At 40.4% G+C, this 23,446-nt stretch overlaps 1 protein-coding gene across 1 annotated transcript in view; it reads left to right on the top strand.

Moving 5' to 3' along the window:
• Positions 1–23,446, top strand: part of LOC117534174 (potassium voltage-gated channel subfamily D member 3-like) — a 176,671-nt gene that overhangs the window by 66,349 nt on the left and 86,876 nt on the right. The window contains 1 exon segment of the mRNA XM_034198301.1: positions 4,061–5,230. Within this exon segment, the coding sequence (XP_034054192.1) occupies positions 4,061–5,230 (1,170 nt within the window).

The following is a 23,446-nucleotide window of genomic DNA, read 5'->3' as shown; positions in this document are numbered from 1 at the left end:
CGGGGTAAAAAGGTTCTCATTAACTAATTTTAGTACCGGCTCTTTTTGGTGTGAACGCGATAAAGAGGCTAACGTCCACGCTAGCTTCCATGCTAGCTGCTATATGTTTTGCATTGAGGTGATACTTGAGGCTTGATGTGCTGCGGTGATATGCGAATTCCTTTTTGCATAATTTGCACACAACCGTGCTCTTATCGACGCTTCCATCCGTCCGTTTTTTAAAACAACATTTCCCACTGTTGTTCACTGTGGTTTGTTGTTGTCTGAAGTCATGAACGTTAGTTGGTGCTCCAGTATAATCGGTACGCCTGAAACTCATCCAGTGAGAAACGTTCCGCTGTGCAAAAATAAGTGCGATTAAAATGCGTTAATTTTTTTAACGCGTTAATTTTTGTGTAATTAATTAATCTTAATTAACGCGTTAAAGTCCCGGCCCTAATTTGTATATAACTGTGTTGTCCTTTTTCACTGCTTTATTACAGTATGGTAGGGGAAGATTCGGTCTTACATGGAGGAGGAGAAAATGGGTCTTTGCTATGCTGGGCATCAGAGGAAAAAGGAGAAGACCTATCCTGAGGCTGGTGAAACAAAGATCACGGCGCCACTTAATTCCTCTGGTCACAAAATACGTTCGCCAAGGGACCACGGTGATAACGGACATGTGGAGGGCATACACCACTGCAATCGCAGAAAGTGGCTTTGTCCATTTCTCTGTGAACCACAGCCGGTCATTTGTGAACCCAGACACAGGAGCCCACACCCAAAACATTGAGCGGGCTTGGTCAACGTACAAGTCACAGGTCTGGAGACTGCGAGGAAACCGCACAGTGAAGACTCTGAAGAGTCATCTTGCTTTGATCGAGTAGACACATTGGCTGGCAAATGAACACAAAGATGGTCCCTTAGGCAGATTGCTGCATGACATACGCCACTTTCGCAAGTTCTGAAAGCAACCTCGTTTTCATTATTAGTGTCCTTTGGATTGTTATTTAAATAAAAATGTAAACTTGAGTGCACAGGGTTTGTTTGTTTGTTTACTGCTTAATGAATGGTAAGGTAATCATTAGGTAATGGGTAACTACTGTTTTGGTAACGGTAAGGTAATCATTAGGTAATTGGTAACTATTGTTTTTGATGCATTACTTTACTTGAGGGGACACACAATGCTTAACGAATGGTTAAGTAGGCATTAGGTAATGGGTAACTACTGTTTTTGTTTGCGTTCCTTGAGTTTACCGTACCCAAACGGCCTAAGTAATGGTAAGGTAAATCAGATCCACCTCCACCAGTTGATCCAGGGTGGGACCCAAGCCAGCCGAAGATGGCAGGTTTAAAAGTGCCCTGCTGCAGCGGACCATTGCTTCAATCAAAGTCTCCCAGGAACTCCTCATTAAGTAACCATTAACGAATGATTCATTAATACAGTACCCCCCCAGTCTGTTTACTAGTAACTAACCATTAGTTCACTCAGAAACTCCTTATTAAGTAACCATTAACGAATGATTCATTAATACAGTACCCCCCCAGTCTGTTTACCAGTAACTAACCATTAGTTAACTCAGGAACTCCTCATAAAGTAACCATTAACGAATGATTCATTAATACAGTACCCCCCCCCAGTCTGTTTACCAGTAACTAACCATTAGTTAACTCAGGAACTCCTCATAAAGTAACCATTAACGAATGATTCATTAATACAGTACCCCCCCCCCCCCCAGTCTGTTACCAGTAACTAACCATTAGTTAACTCAGGAACTCCTCATTAAGTAACCATTAACGAATGATTCATTAATACAGTACCACCCCCCCCCCAGTCTGTTTACCAGTAACTAACCATTAGTTAACTCAGGAACTCCTCATTAAGTAACCATTAACGAATGATTCATTAATACAGTACCCCCCAGTCTGTTTACCAGTAACTAACCATTAGTTCACTCAGGAACTCCTCATTAAGTAACCATTAACGAATGATTCATTAATACAGTACCCCCCAGTCTGTTTACCAGTAACTAACCATAAATTCACTGAGGAACTCCTCATTAACTAACCATTAACGAATGATTCATTAATACAGTACCCCCCAGTCTGTTTACCAGTAACTAACCATCAGTTCCTCAATCGCAGTCACTGAGGAACTACTCATTAACTAACCATTAACTATCTAATAGTTCCTCAGTAACTAAGCACATTTTGTGTACCTTATTGTAAAGTGTTACCCTTTTTCTTTATCTCCTGTATCTCTGCCACACCCTTCCAAACGTGGTGCTTCCTGTAGTATAGCCTCAGCAATGCAGCACCACAGTATTGAATAAAGCCAACGTGACAGGATAGGTCTGTCACATATGATGGTAAAGTGAGGCAAAGGGAAGGAGGGCTGATGACACGGAGCTGGCAGTGAGAGAGACGTACTTTGAGCTGGAGAAAAGGGAAGCGCTGCAACATCACATTTCACTTCCCTGACACTTACGGGATAAAGCAAAGGATAAGCCAGGATGTAGAAATCCATCAGAGGACGTGCACAGATCTTGCTCTAAACCATTTTTCCTGGAGTCTTTTGGTCCCACAGACGGGTTCATTCTGCTCCACCAGCCGCGTTGTTGGCGCTCTGCTCGGTGCCGGTGTGTGAGGAAGAGGCGCTGCTTCATCGCGCTGGAAGGACCCGAGCTCTTCTTCTCTGACAGAGGACTTACAGAAAGTCTGATCTGGTTTGGAAGAGTTGGGATTGTGTCCCTCTCCACTTTATCGGTGAGTGTTTGTATGTGCTGCAGTCTCAATTTATTTCTTAGAATATGTTTTGGTTCGTTTAAAAATAGCATACGTTAGTTGATTAAATGCATTTCGTGTAGAAGTTAGTCAGCTACTTGCATGCAAAAAGTACTTTCACTGTAGGCTACCAAACATGTGTGAAAGCATTTATTTGATATGTAAATTAAGCATAGGCTATATGCAGTCAAATATGTGTAATGTGTAAACATCATTTACTTGTAAATGTAGGCTACTGTCACTGACCGGGTGATTAAGGTTATTTCTAAAATGATGCATTTATTAGAATGAAACCAACCAACATTTTGTAAGGATATCTCCAATCTGGATTAGTTTCGTCCTTATTCTGATGCAACAGGTTTGTTTCAGTGCCTGACAGTCAGCGCGTCTCCGTATCGGTCAGATAGTGATGCTGCTCAGGATAGGGTTGGGCTTTTGTGTATTTGAGTTGATGGTGCTGAACTGATTGACCACATTATTCCTAAACATCTAACTGGAGGAATTAATGTCTGTAGCTAATATGGGTTCGTCTCCTTCACAAATGAAACAAAAAAATGTTTAACAGTCACAGTGTTAGCAATCCGTTTCAGGCTTTATCCCTTACTCTAAATAATGGAGTATTTAAAGATGAGGTCATGTGCTAAACCTGAACAGATCTGAACAAGGGTTGTAACAATCAATTATTTTTTCATCGGCAAATCGTTTTTAAATTGTGGGAAAATTGGGAGAAATGTCCATTTATAATTTCCCCAAATCCTAGTTGATGTCTTTAAATGTCTTTTTTTTGGCAGTCCAAAACTCAAATATATTAAACTTAATATTTAAATCAGAAAAGCAGGAAATCTCTATCTGGGAGGTTTAAATCACCATGATTTACCATTCGGCATGAAAAGTAAATTTAATGATTGATTGATTATCAAACAAAGTTGGCAATCATTTGTCTGTCGATAAACGTTTTGATTGGTCGAATCATCTTTGCAGATCCAAAGTGAAATAGTGCTTGACTTCACCTTTATCCTCCTTTCTGATTTCCCTGCACTAGTGCTTTAGCTGTTGCCTTAAAGCTTTGTCCTCAAAATTGGATGAGATTTGGGGTAGATTCAGATGGATTTGAAAGCAGGAGGGAATGACTGAAAATTGAAGAGAGATTTAAAACTTGTTTGGAACTAAACGTGACAAAAGCTTCATGCTGCCTTTTTTTAGTGACATGATTTCAAACAGTGATCATTTGATGATATTTTCTTGTGTTGTGTTTTCAGCTTTTATTTCCTCTTCTTGTTGTGATTTAACCCCTTAGATGTCAGTTGATTTTGAGGAGTGTCGACTCTGAAGGTGAGGAGGACCACTTTGAACGCAACTTCACCATGGCGACAGGAGTAGCAGCCTGGCTGCCTTTTGCCAGGGCAGCAGCCATCGGATGGATGCCTGTTGCCAACTGCCCCATGCCTATTGCACCAAAGGAAAACCGTAAGAGAAAGGATGAGCTGATCGTACTTAATGTCAGCGGTCGTCGCTTTCAGACATGGAGAACCACTCTGGACCGCTTTCCTGACACCCTGCTAGGCAGCTCTGAAAAAGACTTCTTTTACAATGATGAAATCAAGGAGTACTTTTTTGACCGGGACCCTGATGCCTTCAGAAGCATCCTCAACTTCTACCGGACAGGGAAGCTCCACTACCCTCGCCAAGAGTGCATCTCAGCCTACGATGAGGAGTTGACTTTCTTCGGCATCATCCCTGAAATCATCGGCGACTGCTGTTACGAAGAGTATAAGGACAGAAAGAGGGAGAATTTAGAGAGGCTGCAAGATGATCAGGAGGAAAACAAGGACATGAAGTTGCCCAACATGAACTGCAGGGAGACAATGTGGCGAGCCTTTGAGAACCCACACACCTCCACTATGGCCCTGGTCTTCTACTATGTCACTGGTTTCTTCATAGCCATCTCTGTCCTCACTAATGTGGTAGAAACGGTGCCCTGTGGTGTCACCGCCAACCAGAAAGACATGCCATGTGGTGAACGCTACACAGTGGCGTTCTTCTGCATGGACACCGCCTGCGTCATGATATTCACAGTGGAGTATCTGTTGCGCCTGTTTGCTGCTCCAAGCCGCTACCTTTTCATGCGCTCAGTGATGAGCATCATCGATGTGGTGGCCATTTTGCCATATTACATCGGCCTGGTAATGAGTAACAACGAAGACGTGAGCGGCGCCTTCGTGACACTGCGCGTGTTTCGTGTGTTTCGTATCTTCAAGTTCTCTCGTCACTCGCAGGGCCTGCGGATCCTGGGTTATACACTCAAGAGTTGTGCTTCAGAGCTAGGCTTCCTCCTCTTCTCGCTCACCATGGCCATCATCATCTTCGCCACGGTCATGTTCTATGCAGAGAAGGGCTCCAGCTCCAGCAAGTTCACCAGCATCCCAGCTTCCTTCTGGTACACTATTGTGACAATGACTACACTGGGGTGAGTAAAAAACCCTTGCTGTCTTATTTCTACTTTGTTATGTTTCAATTGAAAGTTAAATATAAAATCAAAAGCAAACTTAAAGCAAATTCTTAATGGGGATGTACCTAGTGTGTGTGCGTAATGTGTCAATATGGGCCAGTCAGTGTATCAAGGGGCAACAAACCACCCACACCATGCAGCTAGTGTCCATCGCCCAAACCAGGGTGAGCGGAGTTCAGTCTCTTTCCTGCTGTACTGTATATTTGGAGGTTGCAGAACTAAAGGGAATGTTTCTGAACATAATAAAAAATGCACTATTTGCATTTTTGTGTATTTAAAAAAAAAAGTATTAATTTATGAGAACTCATTGAATATAAAAAGAGCATTCAGACTACAGCATTCTATAGCTTATTTGAGCTTACCAAATAAGGAGACTGAGGTTGAATAAATAAAATAAAGTTATGCTAAACATTTAAGAAATATATAAATTCCATTTCAGTTTAAACCTAATCCAAGACACAGAGCAGGGCTGTATACATATTACTAATCTTGTAAAACATTATGATTGGTCAACCTATTCACAATCAACCAATAAACCAACAAATCTTTTTACATTGTCCACTTACAGTATGTATACTTTATCAGTTAGATGGCACAACATATTATGTATTAATAAGAGTAGTTCAGTTTGATTGGTTTACAGAGAATAACTTATTTTATTATTTTTATATTTCTGTATGTGAAAATGCCTTACAATTAATTAAGAATACTGGACTGGCATTATGTGTTGTGTCAAGCTGCACATCAAAGTTTTGTGTTTAAAACCAACTGAAAAGTTAAGCATGGATCTCCTAATCAGAAGAATACCTTAATTTGTCTCTCTGCAGCATAATGGCTTAAAAGGCTTGTTGACCTTCGCTATGCTACAGTTGTGTGTGTGTGTGTGTGTGTGTGTGTGTGTGTGTGTGTGTGTGTGTGTGTGTGTGTTTGTGTGTGTGTGTGTGGTACGTGTTATAAGAGGAGCTTTTGTATTGTACGTACAAAAGGATAGAAATGCCAAGGTGAAAGCCTTATGTAAATTGTGAACACTGAACAATGTGTTCGAGTGTGGAGCTATTATGTCCAACACACAATAGATGGCTGCACTGACCATCTTCAGTCTGTAGTGATATTCATCACAGACCAAGGACAGTTGTTAACAATCAGCGATCAATCAATATCAATTGATGCATGTTCAAAGCTTATGCAATCGTTGTGTGAGTACTCTAATTCAACATCTATACAGCCTCTTAGGTCTGCATTCATTGAACAATCTTATGTTAAGACTTAAAGTTGTCTTTTTGGACAAAAATCTGCTTATTGTATGCTTTCCAAACTGCATATACATAATTTTTAGTCTCAGAGTGCTGCCAATAATCAAGAGGGAAAGCTTGAATTCTTACTGCAAGTAGCTGAGAGTGTTTAAGAGGGATATTTTAAATGGACTATTCATTACAAGCAAATCTCTGAGCTTTTGTACTGTACTGACAATCTAAATATGACCTGCATAATAGCCAGCTGCGGCACCATGCACTGTAAACTCGTTTGATCAGAACAACCAAAATAAAGGGCTTTACCCCCCCACAAACTCAAAAAACAAACTCTAGAGTCTTTGTTATGAAGAACTCAAACCCACGCAAGCAAAACAAAAGCAAGTAGGTGAAGATAAATTATATTTAATACTGGTGCTTAGCACAGTATGTTCCCCCTCACCTACTCTTTAGTTTGCAATAAGAAAGGCTAATCTGTGCATAATTACAACTGCAAGTGAACAGCCAGCAGTTTTCATGAGGCTCAGTCTGCCCTTCTGCTTGTTGCCTCCATGCTCAGGTGATGAGGTCACCAATAACCCATCTGCCAATGCATATAAAGAGCCACAGGGGAAATAAGTCTCTGCAGTCCCTACAGTATATAACATGTAGAACAACCCCAGTGATCCAAACCAGTATGTGCTTTATTATGACAAAAAAGGCAGGTTTTCATCAAATGTCATGATGATTTACACAATATTGTGGAATATGTTTTTGGTTTACTGAGTTTTAAGCAAATCCAGAGCATTTGGCAACAAACACACATATAGTACATGGACATAATTTTACTCTAAAACACTTTGCAATCTCCTTCATTTATACCCCAGATGTACCAACATTAAAGGGTTAATCCACCAATTTTAGTACTGCACTTTAATACATTTGGTTGAGTTGAGTTCAACCTCAAAACATTAGATCCTACACTCGCATTATGCATTGTGTAAGCACAATTATGGCAGCCAACAACTCCATGCACATACTTTTTCATACAATTATCTAAATGGGACTGTGAAACAATCTATTTGAATTCAGCTGAACACAAGGCTGCTTTTATTGTGAAGCAGTCACAAGAGAAAATAACATATTCTTGGCAAGACATGGGCATTTTGGTCATTTGACAGTGGATCAGGTTTAAATATAGCAAGGAGGAGCAGCCACAGTGAGCTGTTGGAGGAAGAGTTACAGGAGACAAGCTGCACACCTCCAACTCCTCAGCAAGGTATTTAGAGATGCCATCCCGATGAGGTAGTCCCTAATCTGCGCTAAAACCTGGCGTTTCACATAAGACACACAAACAACTAAACAGTAATGAACAATGTAAAGGCCCAAAAATAAAGATGTATTTATTCCAAAAGCACATAATGAAAACATTTTACTTGAATGTTGCAACAATGTGAACACTTCTGGCAGATTACAGTCAAGCCTTACAGCATTTTAATCAGATAAATATATCCATCCCAAAGAGCACACACACACATGTATATGCTGAACCGTTCACACATACAGCGACTTTGACCTGCCTCTCTGCATCCTCTCCGTGTCTGCGTGAGCCCAGACAGCGCAGCGCAGCAGTTGAAGGTAATGGGCTGGAGCTGAGGGAGAGGAGGGGGGGGGGGGAAGGGATTGACTGGCTGTATAATCAGATGCTTTTTACCATCCAGGAACATAGGTGTTAAATCAACCTCTGATGGCTGATAAAAGGATCTGGATTGAATCCCAGCAAAGTGCACTCGCCGCGGCTGCCTGCCGGTATCACTGCTGTTGAAGCAGATCTGATACGTGGTCATAGGAATCAGTGGGACAGAACCAGATAGATTGATGAGGAAGGAGAAAGTCCTTTCTTTCTCTCCTTACCTTTCTTGCTCTGCTCCCTTCCTCCCCTCATCCCCCTGAGTATCCCAGAGGAGTATCTATTTTAGGAGCAGGCTCTGTGTGTGAAAGGAAGTTATCTGTTTTAACTATAATCTAACAGGCACAATAGAAGATAATGGCAGTTTTGTTTTACCTGCATGGGAAGCAAAGGTTCGTCACTGGCTCTCCCAAGACTCCCACGCCTCCAAAAAACCATTATGAACCCAATAATGAGAGATATATTAATGAGGTGTGCATTGAAATCTGACTCTGGTGTTATAATTAGAGTGATTCTCCCAGTTGTAGAGTCCTGGTCCTGGACGGAGGCGTGTTCTGTAGCAGAAAGTGAGAGAAAATGTTGTTATGCATGTAGGTCATGTTCCCATCCCTGCCTTAATCAGTGGCTATATATAATCTGCTTCTTTCTTCAGAGAGACTTTTAGCTCGCTCCCCTCTGCGTTCTCTGATCTCCATTAGACAGTGTGGACTGGGCCTAGGGGCCAAAGGCAGGAAGAGGGAGGTCAGAGGAGTCGGGCCTCAGGTTCACATAAATTCTGTAATGCAGGGTTGGTCGCAAAGAGAAGGAAGTGGTGAGAAAAGGCCAAACTAAACTTTCTTTGACTCTTTCTCCAGTGTTGTAACAGTGTCAACATTCATTGAGTACACTACTGTATGCACAGGCTGCACGTAATGATTGTTTTAACAATCCATTCATCTAGGGAGATTGTTTTTGTGAATCTATTAAGCACATTTTATACTTCCTTTGTCTTTGCTGCCACACAGATCTGCATCATCTAAATCAGGGGTACTCAAATACAAATCTTAAAGGTCCAAAATAAATGTTTCAATAAGACAAAGGTCCGTTTATTACGGTCATTCAAACTTTTAAACAATTGCAACAAGAATCTTAACACGAGGTTGCAAAAACAAAAATAATCTGTATGCAGCAGTTTTCATTGTTATTGTGTCTGTGCTTGACCCCTCAGAGTCGCAGTGTAAGAGCTGCACAGTTATGAATAAAGGCAGCTGCACCCTCTTTCATTCAGCATTCCCATTATTGCTTTATAAATGTCTTGCCCCCTTGTGTGTCCACTGAGGTTCGTCAGGCCCAACACATCTTCAACAAACTCCCCCTTTGCCTCATCATAAAAACTCACAAACACCAGCAACTGAGCATTGTCAGTGGTGTCAGTGGACTCACCCAAAGCTAAGGAAATGCACTGTGCATTTTTTATTCCATCACAAAGCTGATTAATCAAATCACCAGCCAGTATTTATGTTCTTCTGGTTGCTGTGGAATCTGAGAGGGGGATTTGCTTGATTTGACCTGTTATTTCCTCTTTTTGTTTGCCTTCAAACATGGTCTCCATCACTTCAGTCATGCATTCTTTTATACTGCAGTTATTATCCAGTGGAAAGTCCTTACCTACTGGCCTAGTTAAATCAAAGTGGTTACTTTTTTTGGCTGGGCAGTGTAGTTTTACACACCGTCTGATTTGACTTTCTCAGGACTTAAAACTGTTTTTTGGGGGCAGACCCCCTCAAAGAAAAAAATATATTACACGTAAGGTCATCATCTTAATAGTTGTGTATACTCATCCGTGAGCAGAGCATCAAGTTGACATGTCTATTACAGCTGAATGCGGCGATTACCATTTTGTTCAGCAAAACGCCTCACAAACGTATTAATCAACAGCTTCAGTGCGTTTTGATTCAATGCTGAGTACAGTCACACTGACAGTCTCTTCTCTGTCAGTGTAGACCGCAAATACCTCATTCCTTCAGTGCTTGGGTCCGAATGCTTCTCGTTTTGCGCCGTCCCGTTCAAATGAAATCGCCGCCAATCATATGTCCACGCTCGCGCCAGGACCGGGGGAGGGGTTACATGACATGTGCTGCATTCACTTGCACTCGGACATTAGAGACTTTCTCTCATAAATGTCCGATGAGCCACAACTTTTCTTTCAAAACAAAGCTGCCAACTGGGGTGGCAGCTGGGGTGGCAAGGCCTATTTTTAGGGTGTCAGTTGCCACCCCGGTAGGTGAAACTAGACTACTAGCTACAGTACAGATGGAACTAGATGAGCTGTTAACTCTCGCTCTGAATTATTTTTTTTTAAACTCTCGCTCTGACTCAGACAGGTGGAAAGAGACGACACACACATTTTTCCCATCCGCATTCCGCGAAGACCCGCCCTACTGTGCCTCTGATTCGCAGATTGTTTGGGGGGGGAAACGCTGACGGGATGCTGAATGTGATTGGACCAATGCGTTGACAGACACACACAGACAGTGGAACAGGACATGCAGAGCGCTGTTTGCAGTCTATGGACATAGCGGATCATTTTGACTCGTTGCGTTGTGGCGATGTCTCGCAGATGACACAGATAATACATATGAAAAGTATAATTTGCTCAGAGTCCAGAGACAGTTGTGGTTCGTTCCGGATCCGGACCAGAGTCCGGACTTTGAGGATGCCTGATCTAAATGCTGTCATCTGCCCATGTTTGTTCGGGCCATATTCTGTAGCCTATGTGTAAACAAGTCCACAAAAGAGAGAAACAATTCCGTCAAGTAACAAATGCCTAACATTGTGTCTTACACTCATGTCTAACGCTCTTCTGACTAAGCAGCCTTTGTAATTATGGCCCACGTCCATCAAGGTAAAAAAGCAGGAGTAGTGAAATGTTGTCGGGGTAATTTGTTTTGAGTTTTGAAAGGCACTGATATATGGTGTTATAGAGTTGTCTGTTCTGAAAATAATTGATATGTAATTCTAAAAGGCAAGTACAAATAAATGTCATGTTACAAAATGGAAAAAAAACACCCATCAGAAATTCCCAAGGTATTTTATCAAATGTCTTGTTTTATTTATTTTTAACAGACTTTAACCAAACAATATTTAATTTACATCAATATTACATAAAAGTGACAAAATGTGACATTTGACAAGCCATGAATGTTTGGTTTGACTGATCGGTTGTTCAAAATTGACCTTTGAGCACAACAATTGTGCATTAACATGTCTATCCCGATGAAGACAGTAGCCACACAGACTCCTTTCACTGTGTGCATTAACATCGCTGTGTTTTAGTTTGAATCTTTTGGAAGCTGGCATCCTTCAACAACTACTCATTAGTTTGTTGTCGTTTCTTTGTCTTGATGTTTGTGTTGCTCATTAATATTTGAGTAAATAAGGTTAATTGTCTAACTTGACCACTGATCTTAATGGCAATGTGAAACTTCAAAAAGAAAGTCTGAAGCAATGAGTTTGGTGACAACAAAGGAAGCAATAATCTCCGGCCTGGTTCTGATGAAAGGTATTCTTAATGGCGTTCTTAGCTGGGCATCTGGCTTTATGTAAAATGATTAATTAACACTAGGTAGAACAAAGTGTCTTATGTTGGGAGTTAATCAAAAGTGTTTGAGTATTTTAGTTTGAAAAGTGGACATGTAATAACTTAAGTATCCTTTGTCTTCATTGACTTAAATGTGGTATCTCCTTGTGTGAAAACAACAGGATTGGTTTGAAGTTTACGTCTTCTTTGATTGATATGTAAATGACTTTCTGTTTTCCTACTGTTTGTTTGCTTGATGTGTCGTGCTAACTGTAAATAATGGATAAATGGCAACAGAAATGAAGAGTTTTGACAGCCATTAATTCTGGAATGATATACATTGTTTTGTTAATAATTCAGGAGCTTTGCGCCAGCACTGGAATGTGGAGCTGCATAGTTTGAAAGTAGGAATGTTCTTTCACACGATTCATCAGAGGTTGCATATTGTGCTGTTTTTCTATGGCAGCATGCTTTCAGATAGTTAATGGGCTATTTTGTAGCCTTGCTAGTCCCGGGGGTCAAAAGTAGTGCAGCTTGTAGGAAATTAGAAATATTCCTGCCTTATCGGGCCAATATGTTCAATTTCCCAACACAAGGCTCTTTAATAGAAACCTTTCTAATGATAGGAAGATACGTCCCCAGCTGATTCAGAAAGCGACTCAGGTTCTGGTCCAGGCTCTCGTCATCTCACGCCTAGACTACTGCAACTCCCTCCTGGCTGGTCTACCTGCATGTGCCATCCGACCTCTGCAGCTCATCCAGAATGCAGCGGCTCGTCTGGTCTTCAACCTTCCTAAATTCTCCCACACCACTCCGCTCCTCCACTCCCTTCACTGGCTTCCGGTAACTGCTAGAATCCACTTCAAGACACTGGTACTTGCTTACCATGCTGCGAATGGATCTGGCCCTTCCTACATCCAGGACATGGTTAAACCGTACACCCCAGCGCGTGCACTACGCTCTGCATCAGCCAAACGACTCGTTGCGCCCTCGCTGCGAGGGGGACCCAAGTTCCCATCGGCGAAAACACGTGGGTTTGCTGTCCTGGCTCCAAGATGGTGGAATGAGCTCCCCATTGACATCAGGACGGCAGATAGCTTGCACATCTTCCGGCGCAAACTGAAAACTAATCTCTTTCGACTCCACTTCGAGCGTTAGAACTATTAACGAAGCACTTTTATACTAATAAAGGACTGGCTTACCTAAAGCCAGTTGAGTAGCACTTGAAATGTTTGGCTCTATGAAACCTGATGTACTTATATGATTCTGTTTTCTTCAAGATTGTGTCTTCCTGGTCGAATGTACTTATTGTAAGTCGCTTTGGATAAAAGCGTCAGCTAAATGTAATGTAATGTAATGATAGCTGTGGAATTTAATTTAGCTCCAACACAGGTCCATTTAACACCTAAACTCATTTAAAAAGAATTAAACGTGCAAAGGATAGTGGGGTCTGGAAAGCTTAACGACCTCTGTTCCTTCTTGCTATTTCTCACTCTCTGTCCAGTGTGGTAACACGGCCATAGTTTTATCCCAGTGTCCCATGAGCTTTCTCTCACACACTGTCCTTAACAAAAAAACATTCGTGATGGTAACCTTTAGTTGACGGCAGTGTACAAATGAAATCGGCTGATAAGGCTGTAGCGCTGTTTTTTTACAGTAAGATACGTTACTTCTGCCATTGAGTTACCTTTTTTGGGGGGAACAGCAGATCATGTGAACAAAAATTAACTGTTGAATCATCAAATCTTCTGCCTCTGTGTGAACCATGATGTAGGCACAGAATAAGCAGTCACACTGACGGGGCACAGCTCGAAAGTGGCTCAAACACATCTCACAATACTCTGGCCTCAGTTCAGACTCTTAGGCTGCTATATTCTGGCAAGAGCAGTCTTCCTTAAATTACCACAAAATGGGTGTCATTCTGGTTTTATAGCAAGGGCAATTTGTCCCTGGTGTGCAATGGAGGATTTGAAATCCTCTGAAAACCAACATCACACATTTCATTAAAGCAATACAAATAGTCTGTCTCCTCTCCTTTTAAGTTTGAGCATTCAGGTCAAGTAATATTGCACTTAATGATGGCAATAGCAATATTTACTCTCCTTTTTGCTTTACCAGAGTTTTTTTTCCTGAAAGTAGGGGCCTGATATCACTGGAAACAATGCTTATATATGAACAGTGAGACTGAACCATAATCGTAAAGTCGTGACTCGTGGGCCATAAAACTGAAAGAAAGAGCTGAAGAGGCTAAAAAAGTGTTCTTGAACTGAGGGAACTGTACAGTCGAACGTTAATTGGATTTAAGGGATTTGTATTCAACATTATACTGAGCCATGATCTAGTGTCTTGGTAGTTTAAAACTACTGTGGCATTTATCGACTTAATCATTAAATTGCAACTTCATTTGTACTCTAACTGATTTTCAGCACCTTATAAAACTATCGTTATAAATTACAAAGTTTTTAATAAATCTAATAAATTATTTCATGTTCACAACTTTCTGAGCAATCATTTATCCATCTTCACAGGAGTCTGGCTTGAAAAGGCCGAACTGTTCCCTCTCGTTTTCTGCTGTCACTGGACTCCAATGAATTTTTTCTCACATCTATTGTCTTTCATCTCTTTATCTCTTTATACCTGTAATTATTTAGGACTCTCCTTTTGCCAGAATAATATAATGATTGTTTTTTCATTCTTCACAAGTGTTGATGAAACACAGCAGACTGTAAAATAACTGCCAGCAGCTTTAACCGCGACAGTACGCAATAAGGCAGTGGGACCTGTGCTTTGTTTCATTTTTTCAAAAGCCAATAATAAACCTGCTAAAGTATATTTGTTCCCCTTAACAAATCACTTAGTGGTTGTTTAAGTGTGATTCGGTGATGAAACAAATCTAAAAAGAGCAGCTGGAGTGTATGTTTGGTAGTGGATGGAAATATTTGTCACGAGAAACAAGAAGAGATTGACACAAATGTACACATACTGTAAAGCACCCTTTGAAACATGCTGCTGTTGAAGTTCTCTTGTATGGTGACATGAAGTAAAAGGTGATGATTGCATGTTGTAAAGATCTTGTCCATAAAAAGTCTCGTGTTTTTTCTCACCCAAAGAGAAAGTAGTAACAGGCTGTTAGCGGAGTGGCCTTGGAGCGAAATGAGTGTGTGTGGGTGAGTTTGTGCTTGAATGAGGAAGGCCACAGTTGAAAAAGGGAGTGAAGACAGATTTTAATAACGGAGCAAGGCATAGAAGAAGAACATGTTTCAATATTTTAACAATGTCTTAGTGGGAGGAAACAGGCTGAGATAGAGGTGACTGAAGAAAGTCATGCGAGTAGAAGGCGTTAGGCAAAAAGGAAGTAAGTGAACGTCAAATCAAAAGAAAAGGAAGGCAGGAAGCCAAGGAGGAAGACAGAAGACGTGATGATATCTAATAGAGTTTCCAGCATGTTATCTCAAGATGTTTGTATTGGGGCACAAAGGAGAACCGTGAATGACACGGCATGCTCTGTACCCCGAATGAGACGGTTATTTTTAGATACTTGGCCCTTATCTCACTACACAGCTGGCAGGGGTTTAGCTCAGAGAAAGGTAAAGAACATGTACTAATAACCTTCAACGTGCTGCGAAGGAGGACAGGGATGAGCGATGGAACTGTTACAGCTTCTTAAAGAATCGTCCAGGTTAATTTGACCCTATAGTGAAAATGAAACTAAGTGCATAACACAGAGACAGAAACAAGGAAACTTTTGATTGTTCTGTTTTGTTACGACAAAACCATGCTTGTATAAAATAATATGTCAGTGAATGTTTCACTGCCTCTGTGTGTGTCCTATACAGTTCTCCCTTTAGGGTTGCATATACCTATGAATATGACATTATAAATAAAACCAGTCCATTATGTTCTCAAATGCAGCTCCAGGATATAGTCCTTTTTCACATTTAAATATCAATTCATATGCAGCAAGAGTTCCTGAGATATTATTAAAATATATAAAGTCTAGTATTTATTTGAATCAAGTTTACAGTATATACCTCCCTTCACAATCACAACTGAAAGCGAATATGTTTTTAATTCAAACATTCATCAAGCAAGACAGGAGATTCATGATCATAATGAGCTTTCTGAATGGACAGCAAAAGTAATCAACATTTGTGGGTTTCATAATTGGGGCACACACTGTATTCATATTACAAGGGTGTTTTATGTGTAAACTTTTCCCTCATGACATACAACAGAATAAGAAGAATCGGAGGATGTAACCCTCTTTATTTTTGTCCCATATGTACATACTCACAGTAGAGCACACAGCGAAATTGGACCTCTGCATTTGAACCCATGCTAGTACTCGCCCGGGGAGCGGTGGTGGGTGGTGGCAGTGACCAGGAGGTGAACTCCAGGTACCAAGTGTTAATTCTGCATTGGAATGGCATCACACAGGGATGTTTTGTGAAGTTCAGCGTAATTTAGGTGGTGTTTAGTCTGCTGCATGAAAGGGTCAAAGCCACACACACAGTTATAGTATAAGAACAGTTTCAATTATGTTGGAGTTTTGACCGTTAAAATGAACTTACTTTTCCATGCTTTCTTATAAGTAGGTGAAGTTAGGCCAGAAATCCCTACTCTGTGTAGATTCATTTAAAATGTGGTAATCTGAAAATGTCAATATAGAAAGGAATCAGCAGCAATGGTCGATCATTAGACTAGAACATGTCTGGCTTGAGTCACTAATTCACTTAGTACATGTCCTGTAACAACTCATACAAATCAAGGCTTCTAAAGATAAATGAAGAAAATAATTATTCTTAGCTTACAGGTAGCAACAATAGGTGACTATGTTATCTTACTGTTGGGAAAATACTGAATGTACCAATATCAGAGTAGCACATGATAACAAAGGCCCTACATAGCTGTGTACATAACAGGATGTTTGATTACCTAGAAGAGTGTCAGGACCATAGGTCAGGACACACTGTTTTAGGCATATGATAGCTACACTGAACAACAATATAAATGCAACACTTTTGTTTTTGCTCCCATTTTTCATGAGATGAACTCAAAGATCTAAAACATTTTCTATATACACAAAATAACCATTTCTCTCAAATATTGTTCACAAATCTGAAAAAATCTGTGATAATAAGCACTTCTCCTTTGCCGAGATAATCCATCCCACCTCACAGGTGTGGCATATCAAGATGCTGATTAGACAGCATGATTATTGCACAGGTGTGCCTTAGGCTGGCCACAATAAAAGGCCTCTCTGAAACGTGCAGTTTTGCTTTATTGGGGGGGTCTGGGGGGGTCCGAAAACCAGTCAGTATCTGGTGTGACCACCATTTGCCTCACGCAGTGCAACACATCTCCTTCGCATAGAGTTGATCAGGTTGTTGATTGTGGCCTGTGGAATGTTGGTCCACTCCTCTTCAATGGCTGTGCGAAGTTGCTGGATATTGGCAGGAACTGGAACACGCTGTCGTATACGCCGATCCAGAGCATCCCAAACATGCTCAATGGGTGACATGTCCGGTGAGTATGCTGGCCATGCAAGAACTGGGATGTTTTCAGCCTCCAGGAATTGTGTACAGATCCTTGCAACATGGGGCCGTGCATTATCATGCTGCAACATGAGGTGATGGTCGTGGATGAATGGCACAACAATGGGCCTCAGGATCTCTTCACGGTATCTCTGTGCATTCACAATGCCATCAATAAAATGCACCTGTGTTCGTCGTCCATAACATACGCCTGCCCATACCATAACCCCACCACCACCATGGGCCACTCGATTCACAACATTGACATCAGAAAACCGCTCACCCACACGACGCCACACACGCTGTCTGCCATCTGCCCTGAACAGTGAAAACCGGGATTCATCCGTGAAGAGAACACCTCTCCAACGTGCCAGACGCCATCGAATGTGAGCATTTGCCCACTCAAGTCGGTTACGACGACGAACCGGAGTCAGGTCGAGACCCCGATGAGGACGACGAGCATGCAGATGAGCTTCCCTGAGACGGTTTCTGACAGTTTGTGCAGAAATTCTTTGGTTATGCAAACCGATTGTTGCAGCAGCTGTCCGAGTGGCTGGTCTCAGACGATCTTGGAGGTGAACATGCTGGATGTGGAGGTCCTGGGCTGGTGTGGTTACACGTGGTCTACGGTTGTGAGGCCAGTTGGATGTACTGCCAAATTCTCTGAAACGCCTTTGGAGACGGCTTATGGTAGAGAAATGAACATTCAATTCACAGGCAACAGCTCTGGTGGACATTCCTGCTGTCAGCATGCCAATTGCACGCTCCCTCAAAACTTGCGACATCTGTGGCATTGTGCTGTGTGATAAAACTGCACGTTTCAGAGTGGCCTTTTATTGTGGCCAGCCTAAGGCACACCTGTGCAATAATCATGCTGTCTAATCAGCATCTTGATATGCCACACCTGTGAGGTGGGATGGATTATCTCGGCAAAGGAGAAGTGCTCACTATCACAGATTTTTTCAGATTTGTGAACAATATTTGAGAGAAATTGTTATTTTGTGTATATAGAAAATGTTTTAGATCTTTGAGTTCATCTCATGAAAAATGGGAGCAAAAACAAAAGTGTTGCATTTATATTGTTGTTCAGTGTATGTGACAACGATTAACATGATGATTCAGCCTCTATGGAGATAGGCATATGACAAGCATGATCATTTCTGACCCGGGCCTTAGCTAATCTTAACTAAGGCCAGAATACTGCTTTGAACCGGTATACGTGTATCTTGTGACTGAATAACACCCTGTCTTGTATATAAGGCATGGGAAGGATACTGTTAGGGGAACTAGTTGTCCCATATGCTCTGTATGTGATGACTACTTCCATTCTTCCAAGGATAATAAATACATGTATCCTGATATTGAAGCTTAAGCCGGTGACGAGTGATATTTTTCTAAAACTTACCCAAGGAAACTGATGTTAAATGCTTAAGGAACTATATAATATATATCTGATGACAGGTGGTAGAGCAGCAGTTGTATGCCCTAAGTGCGGCAAAGTGACTGCTCTTGTCCAACAAACAACCCACCTAGTGCGAGAAAACATTGTGTAATGTGTGAACTCAATATGACATCTTGAACAGTTTGAACGCTTAAAGTGACAGCTTATCGTATTAAAAAACCTAATTGGCTATAGTTAGTGTGTATACTCTTTAATGAATCTAATAATGAATATGACATCTTGCATCTTGTTTAAACACTCAGAAGCTGAACTGTCTGTGGCACTATGCTGATGTAACAATTAACGTCATAACAAGTTTTTGTATAATACACAAGCTGCTCTCATTTATTGTTGCCATTAAAGCCACGGCTGTCTGTCTGTCTGTCTGTCTGACCTGAATCTGATTTGTGTTGCCTCCAGCTGTGCTCTGTGAAAAAAAGAAATGAAGTGCAACCAAATTGGAGTGAACAATGATGCTGCTTTTCAACATGAAAAGCAGTGACAAGTGGAAAGGTACTGAAGAATGGAACAGATGTGTCTCTTGATGTGTCACTTGATGTGTCACTGCTGAAAGTGATGGTTGCATAAACACTACATTTAAATGCGGTATAACACGAGTATGTGGATTGAATTCCAGATTCTCACTAATATTTGAGCCGTAGTAATGTCACTAAACAGGATAATTGTATACAAAGTTTGAGGTAGCCGTTTTAAAAACTGTTGATAAATGTATTTATTTTTCAAACAGTATTTCAACTGCATTGCAATAAGACATGCAAAAGACAGGAACACAATGCACCCAGGTGTGAAGGCAAAACAAAGAAAAAGGCATTTAAAAGAAAACATCACTGTTTCTGTAATATCATAATTGGCAATCAGATTTTTATTTTTATTTAGGATCTCATTTACTTTACTTTGAACTGAGCTGAGCTGTATCTTCTTACAGCAGGAAACCACTTTTGGAGACATGGGGATAAAAACATCTGAGGGAAAACATAACCCTTTCAAAAAAGGAAAACCAGTTTACAACTAGCAGCCTTAACCTTTTATGGCTTGGTTATTCAAACAAGACTATACTGTACATAGACCTATGTTTTTAACTATTCATTAATGCAAACAGTCAATGGTTATATACATTTACTGACAAAGTTCTGGTGAAACTGTTACCAAGTGTTTTTTATTGCCTTGCAACCCTAACACAAACCATGGGAAAATAAAGCAGTAAAAATGTACCGATCACCGTCCAACAGAACCAATGCCTCCATGAAAAGCTCCTTTCACAATTGTTATCCTCAATCACACAGACCTGCAGCCCCATTATCAAACACATCTCTCTTGAATTGAATCAACAGCTCTGGATGCTCATTATGCTGACATCTCAGGCTGCTGTGACCTCTCTGTGTATTTACAGAATAAAGAGCCTTTCTGAGGCTTATTATCCACACACGGTTACTTTTTTCACAATTTATTTTGAGTTTGAAGTTCAGATGCTGTGAAGCTAAGTGCACAGCCATTGTACTGAGAATAAAAACAAGAAGAGAACCTGGATTTATGTTCTGTTCAACCACTTGCAGATTTAAAGTTCACATTTTGTTTATCATTAAATGTGTACAGTATTTGGCAATCATATAATTTGCCCTAATTTTCAAACATTTAGCTTGAAAACATTTAGTCATAAAGGTTTGGGTTCATATTTGGTGCACATATTAATATTTTATTTCAGTTTTTGATTGGTGCTGTACCTTCTTTTCAGGGTACTTTTCAGAATGTATTGACTAAAATGTGTTCTGTCTGACGTAGACAATTTTCAGAAACACAGAATCACAGAATTTAACATACTTGTGGGGCAAAACTTCTGTGTAGCAAAGCAATGCAGTGGGAGTCACCGACTCAGGAAGGAGACACAGGGAGAGCTGGAGCTTACTGTAGGTGTCAAACACTGATGGTTTATTAGGAGCTTCGGCCGGAGAATTGACAAAACAAGTCTAAGAGCCAGAGGTTTTGACTTCACGGTAGAGTTGCCACGTCAATTATTATTATTATTATTTATTCAGTTTTGTATTTTGTCCTGTGTGTTCAAATAAATCCCCTGTGTTGTATGATCAGTCATGAATTGACCTCCGTGTATGCACCATGAACTCAAATCACCCAGTCCCAGTGACCACAGTGACCGCCCGGAGTAAACTCTAAGGATTTAAATCTCTTTGATGAAAATCTAATAAGACATAACTGTTTCGACTCTCACATTGACCCAGACTCTAATTTCTTCAGAAATCTTACCAACAACTGCTGCTACTATAGCGAAACACTTTTTAACATAGAACTCAAAGCTATTAATGGCTTTTCATTAATACACTTTAATGCCCGTAGCCTTAATGACAAAATCAAACTATATCTTCAACTCATAAGTAGATATTTTTGACATCATTGCAATCTCAGAGACCTGGCAAACTGACTCAAACACTGTTGACAATTTTTTAACTGATTATGTGGCTTTTCATATGAATCGCAAACTCCAAAGAGGTGGAGGGGTTTCACTGTTTGTTAAAAACACACTTTCTGCAAGATTGGTAGAAAGTCTCTCCCTCTGCTGCAACAACCTCCTTGAATCTGTCACCGTAGACATTGAGCGAAAACAGAAAAAAACATATACTCGTCTCATGCATATATAGAAAGCCTGGAAGTAATCTTGAGGAATTTAATGAACAAGTAGAAAAAATGCTCAGACCTCATAGAAATAAAAACCTTTATGTATGTGGAGATTTCAAGGTTAATTTATTAAAATACAACTCGCACCAACAGGCGAGACACTTCATGGATATGTGTTCTTCTTTCGGGCTTCTCCCTCTAATAACCAAACCAACCAGGTTAACTAGCACTACTGAAACGTTAATTGATAACATTTTCACTAACGTCCTTGAAACGGAACATCATAGTGGGGCCCTCATCACTGATGTCAGTGATCACCTACCAATATTCACAATTTGCGGAAAATAACCTGTAAATAACAAAGAACAAAATACATAACTAAGCGGACATTAAATGACAGTTCTCAAAATAAATTAAATATTAACGTAAAAAATGAAAAATGGCAAGAAGTATTTGAGATTCAAGATGCAAACAAATCCTATAATGAGTTTGTAAGGATTTTCATGCAAAGCATGAACGAATGTTGTGCATCTAATACAATTAAGATTGGCAACAGGAATAATAATGACTCAAAACCCTGGTTCACTCGTGGACTGAAAAACGCTTGCTGTAAGAAAAATGCAGGACATTTTTGAAAAGTAAAAGCACTGAAGATGAAAGTCGTTATAAATTGTATAAAAACAAATTGACTACAATCCTTAGAAACTGTGAAAAACGATACTTCTCTGAAAAATTTGAAAATGCCAGAGGAGATATGAAAACCACTTGGAAGGTAATAAATAGCATAATTAAGAAGAAAATAACTGACAACAGAAATTAATTCAAAAAATTCCAAACCGAAGGAAAAACCCCAACGGATGTTGCAAATAGCTTTAATGAGTTCTTTACTGAAATTGGCCCCAATCTGGCGAGTAAAATCAACCCAACTTCATGTAAAGTGGATGATTTTCTGAAAAACTGCAACCAACATGTGGTTGCAGAATATGTTCCTGAACCCAATTACAGAAAATAAACTGCTTGATATTGTTAATACTCAACACCGTAAACAGTCCAAAGATTATTTAGGACTTAGTATGAATAGTGTTAACAATAGAACCGCCAATCGGGTCAATTTGACCCAGAGCTGTTGTTAAAAATTGTCAATATGAAGTCAGATTGAAGAAATCGCCAAAAAAATGGCCATTTATACCTATTTCCGCCAAGCGGGTCATATTGACCCCACCCCTTTTCGCGCTATTGATTTTGCGTGTAAACAAACACGACGTGTTGCTATAGCAACACCTTTTGTCTACTGCGGTTCCTTTATAGATTGAGAGATAGATTGAGAGAGAGATAGATTGATAGCGACAGTCTGTAATGAAGGAGCGCGCTCCCGCTCACGGGAGACTGCTCACGCTGCGCTCCACAGCAAACAGCTGTTTGCTTTTCACCCAACAACGACAACCGCCTCACGAAACGCTATGTTGTACCGTTAATAAACGAAACAATTTAACAAAATTGCTTGTCAAAATACCAATACCACAGGACCATTTTTATTTTTAAAGCAATACCTTTAGCTTGAAAATCAATGCATTCTAATGTTGGGTCAATTTGACCCCGGTGGCGGTTTTAGGTATAACAAATCTCTGGTGGTTCTAGTGTTAAACAAGTTGCACCAAACATTGTAGCCCCCCTAGTAAATATATGCAATAAATCGTTCCAACAACGTATTTTCCCCAATGAAATGAAAATCGCGAAGGTGATTCCGGTTTTCAAATCTGGTGATAAATCAAGTTTGAATAATTATAGACCGATTTCTTTACTACCACAATTCTCAAAAATCCTGGAAAAACTCTTTAACAACCGTCTGGAGTAATTCCTCAGCTAATTTACTATACTATGCCTCAGCCAATATGGATTTCAGAAAAACCACTCTACTTCTTCAGCAGTAATTGAACTGGTTGAAGAAATTACCAACAACATTGAGAAAAAAATGATTACAGCTGGTATACTGTATTCATTGGCCTTAAAAAGGCTTTTGATACTACCATACTATACTGCTACACAAATTAGAACATTATGGCATAAGGGGT

This window comes from Gymnodraco acuticeps, unplaced genomic scaffold (genome assembly GCF_902827175.1).
Source record: "Gymnodraco acuticeps unplaced genomic scaffold, fGymAcu1.1, whole genome shotgun sequence".
Classification (NCBI taxonomy): Eukaryota; Metazoa; Chordata; class Actinopteri; order Perciformes; family Bathydraconidae; genus Gymnodraco; species Gymnodraco acuticeps.
The sequence above is the reverse complement of the archived record's forward strand: the minus strand, read 5'-3'. Positions and strand labels throughout refer to the sequence as shown.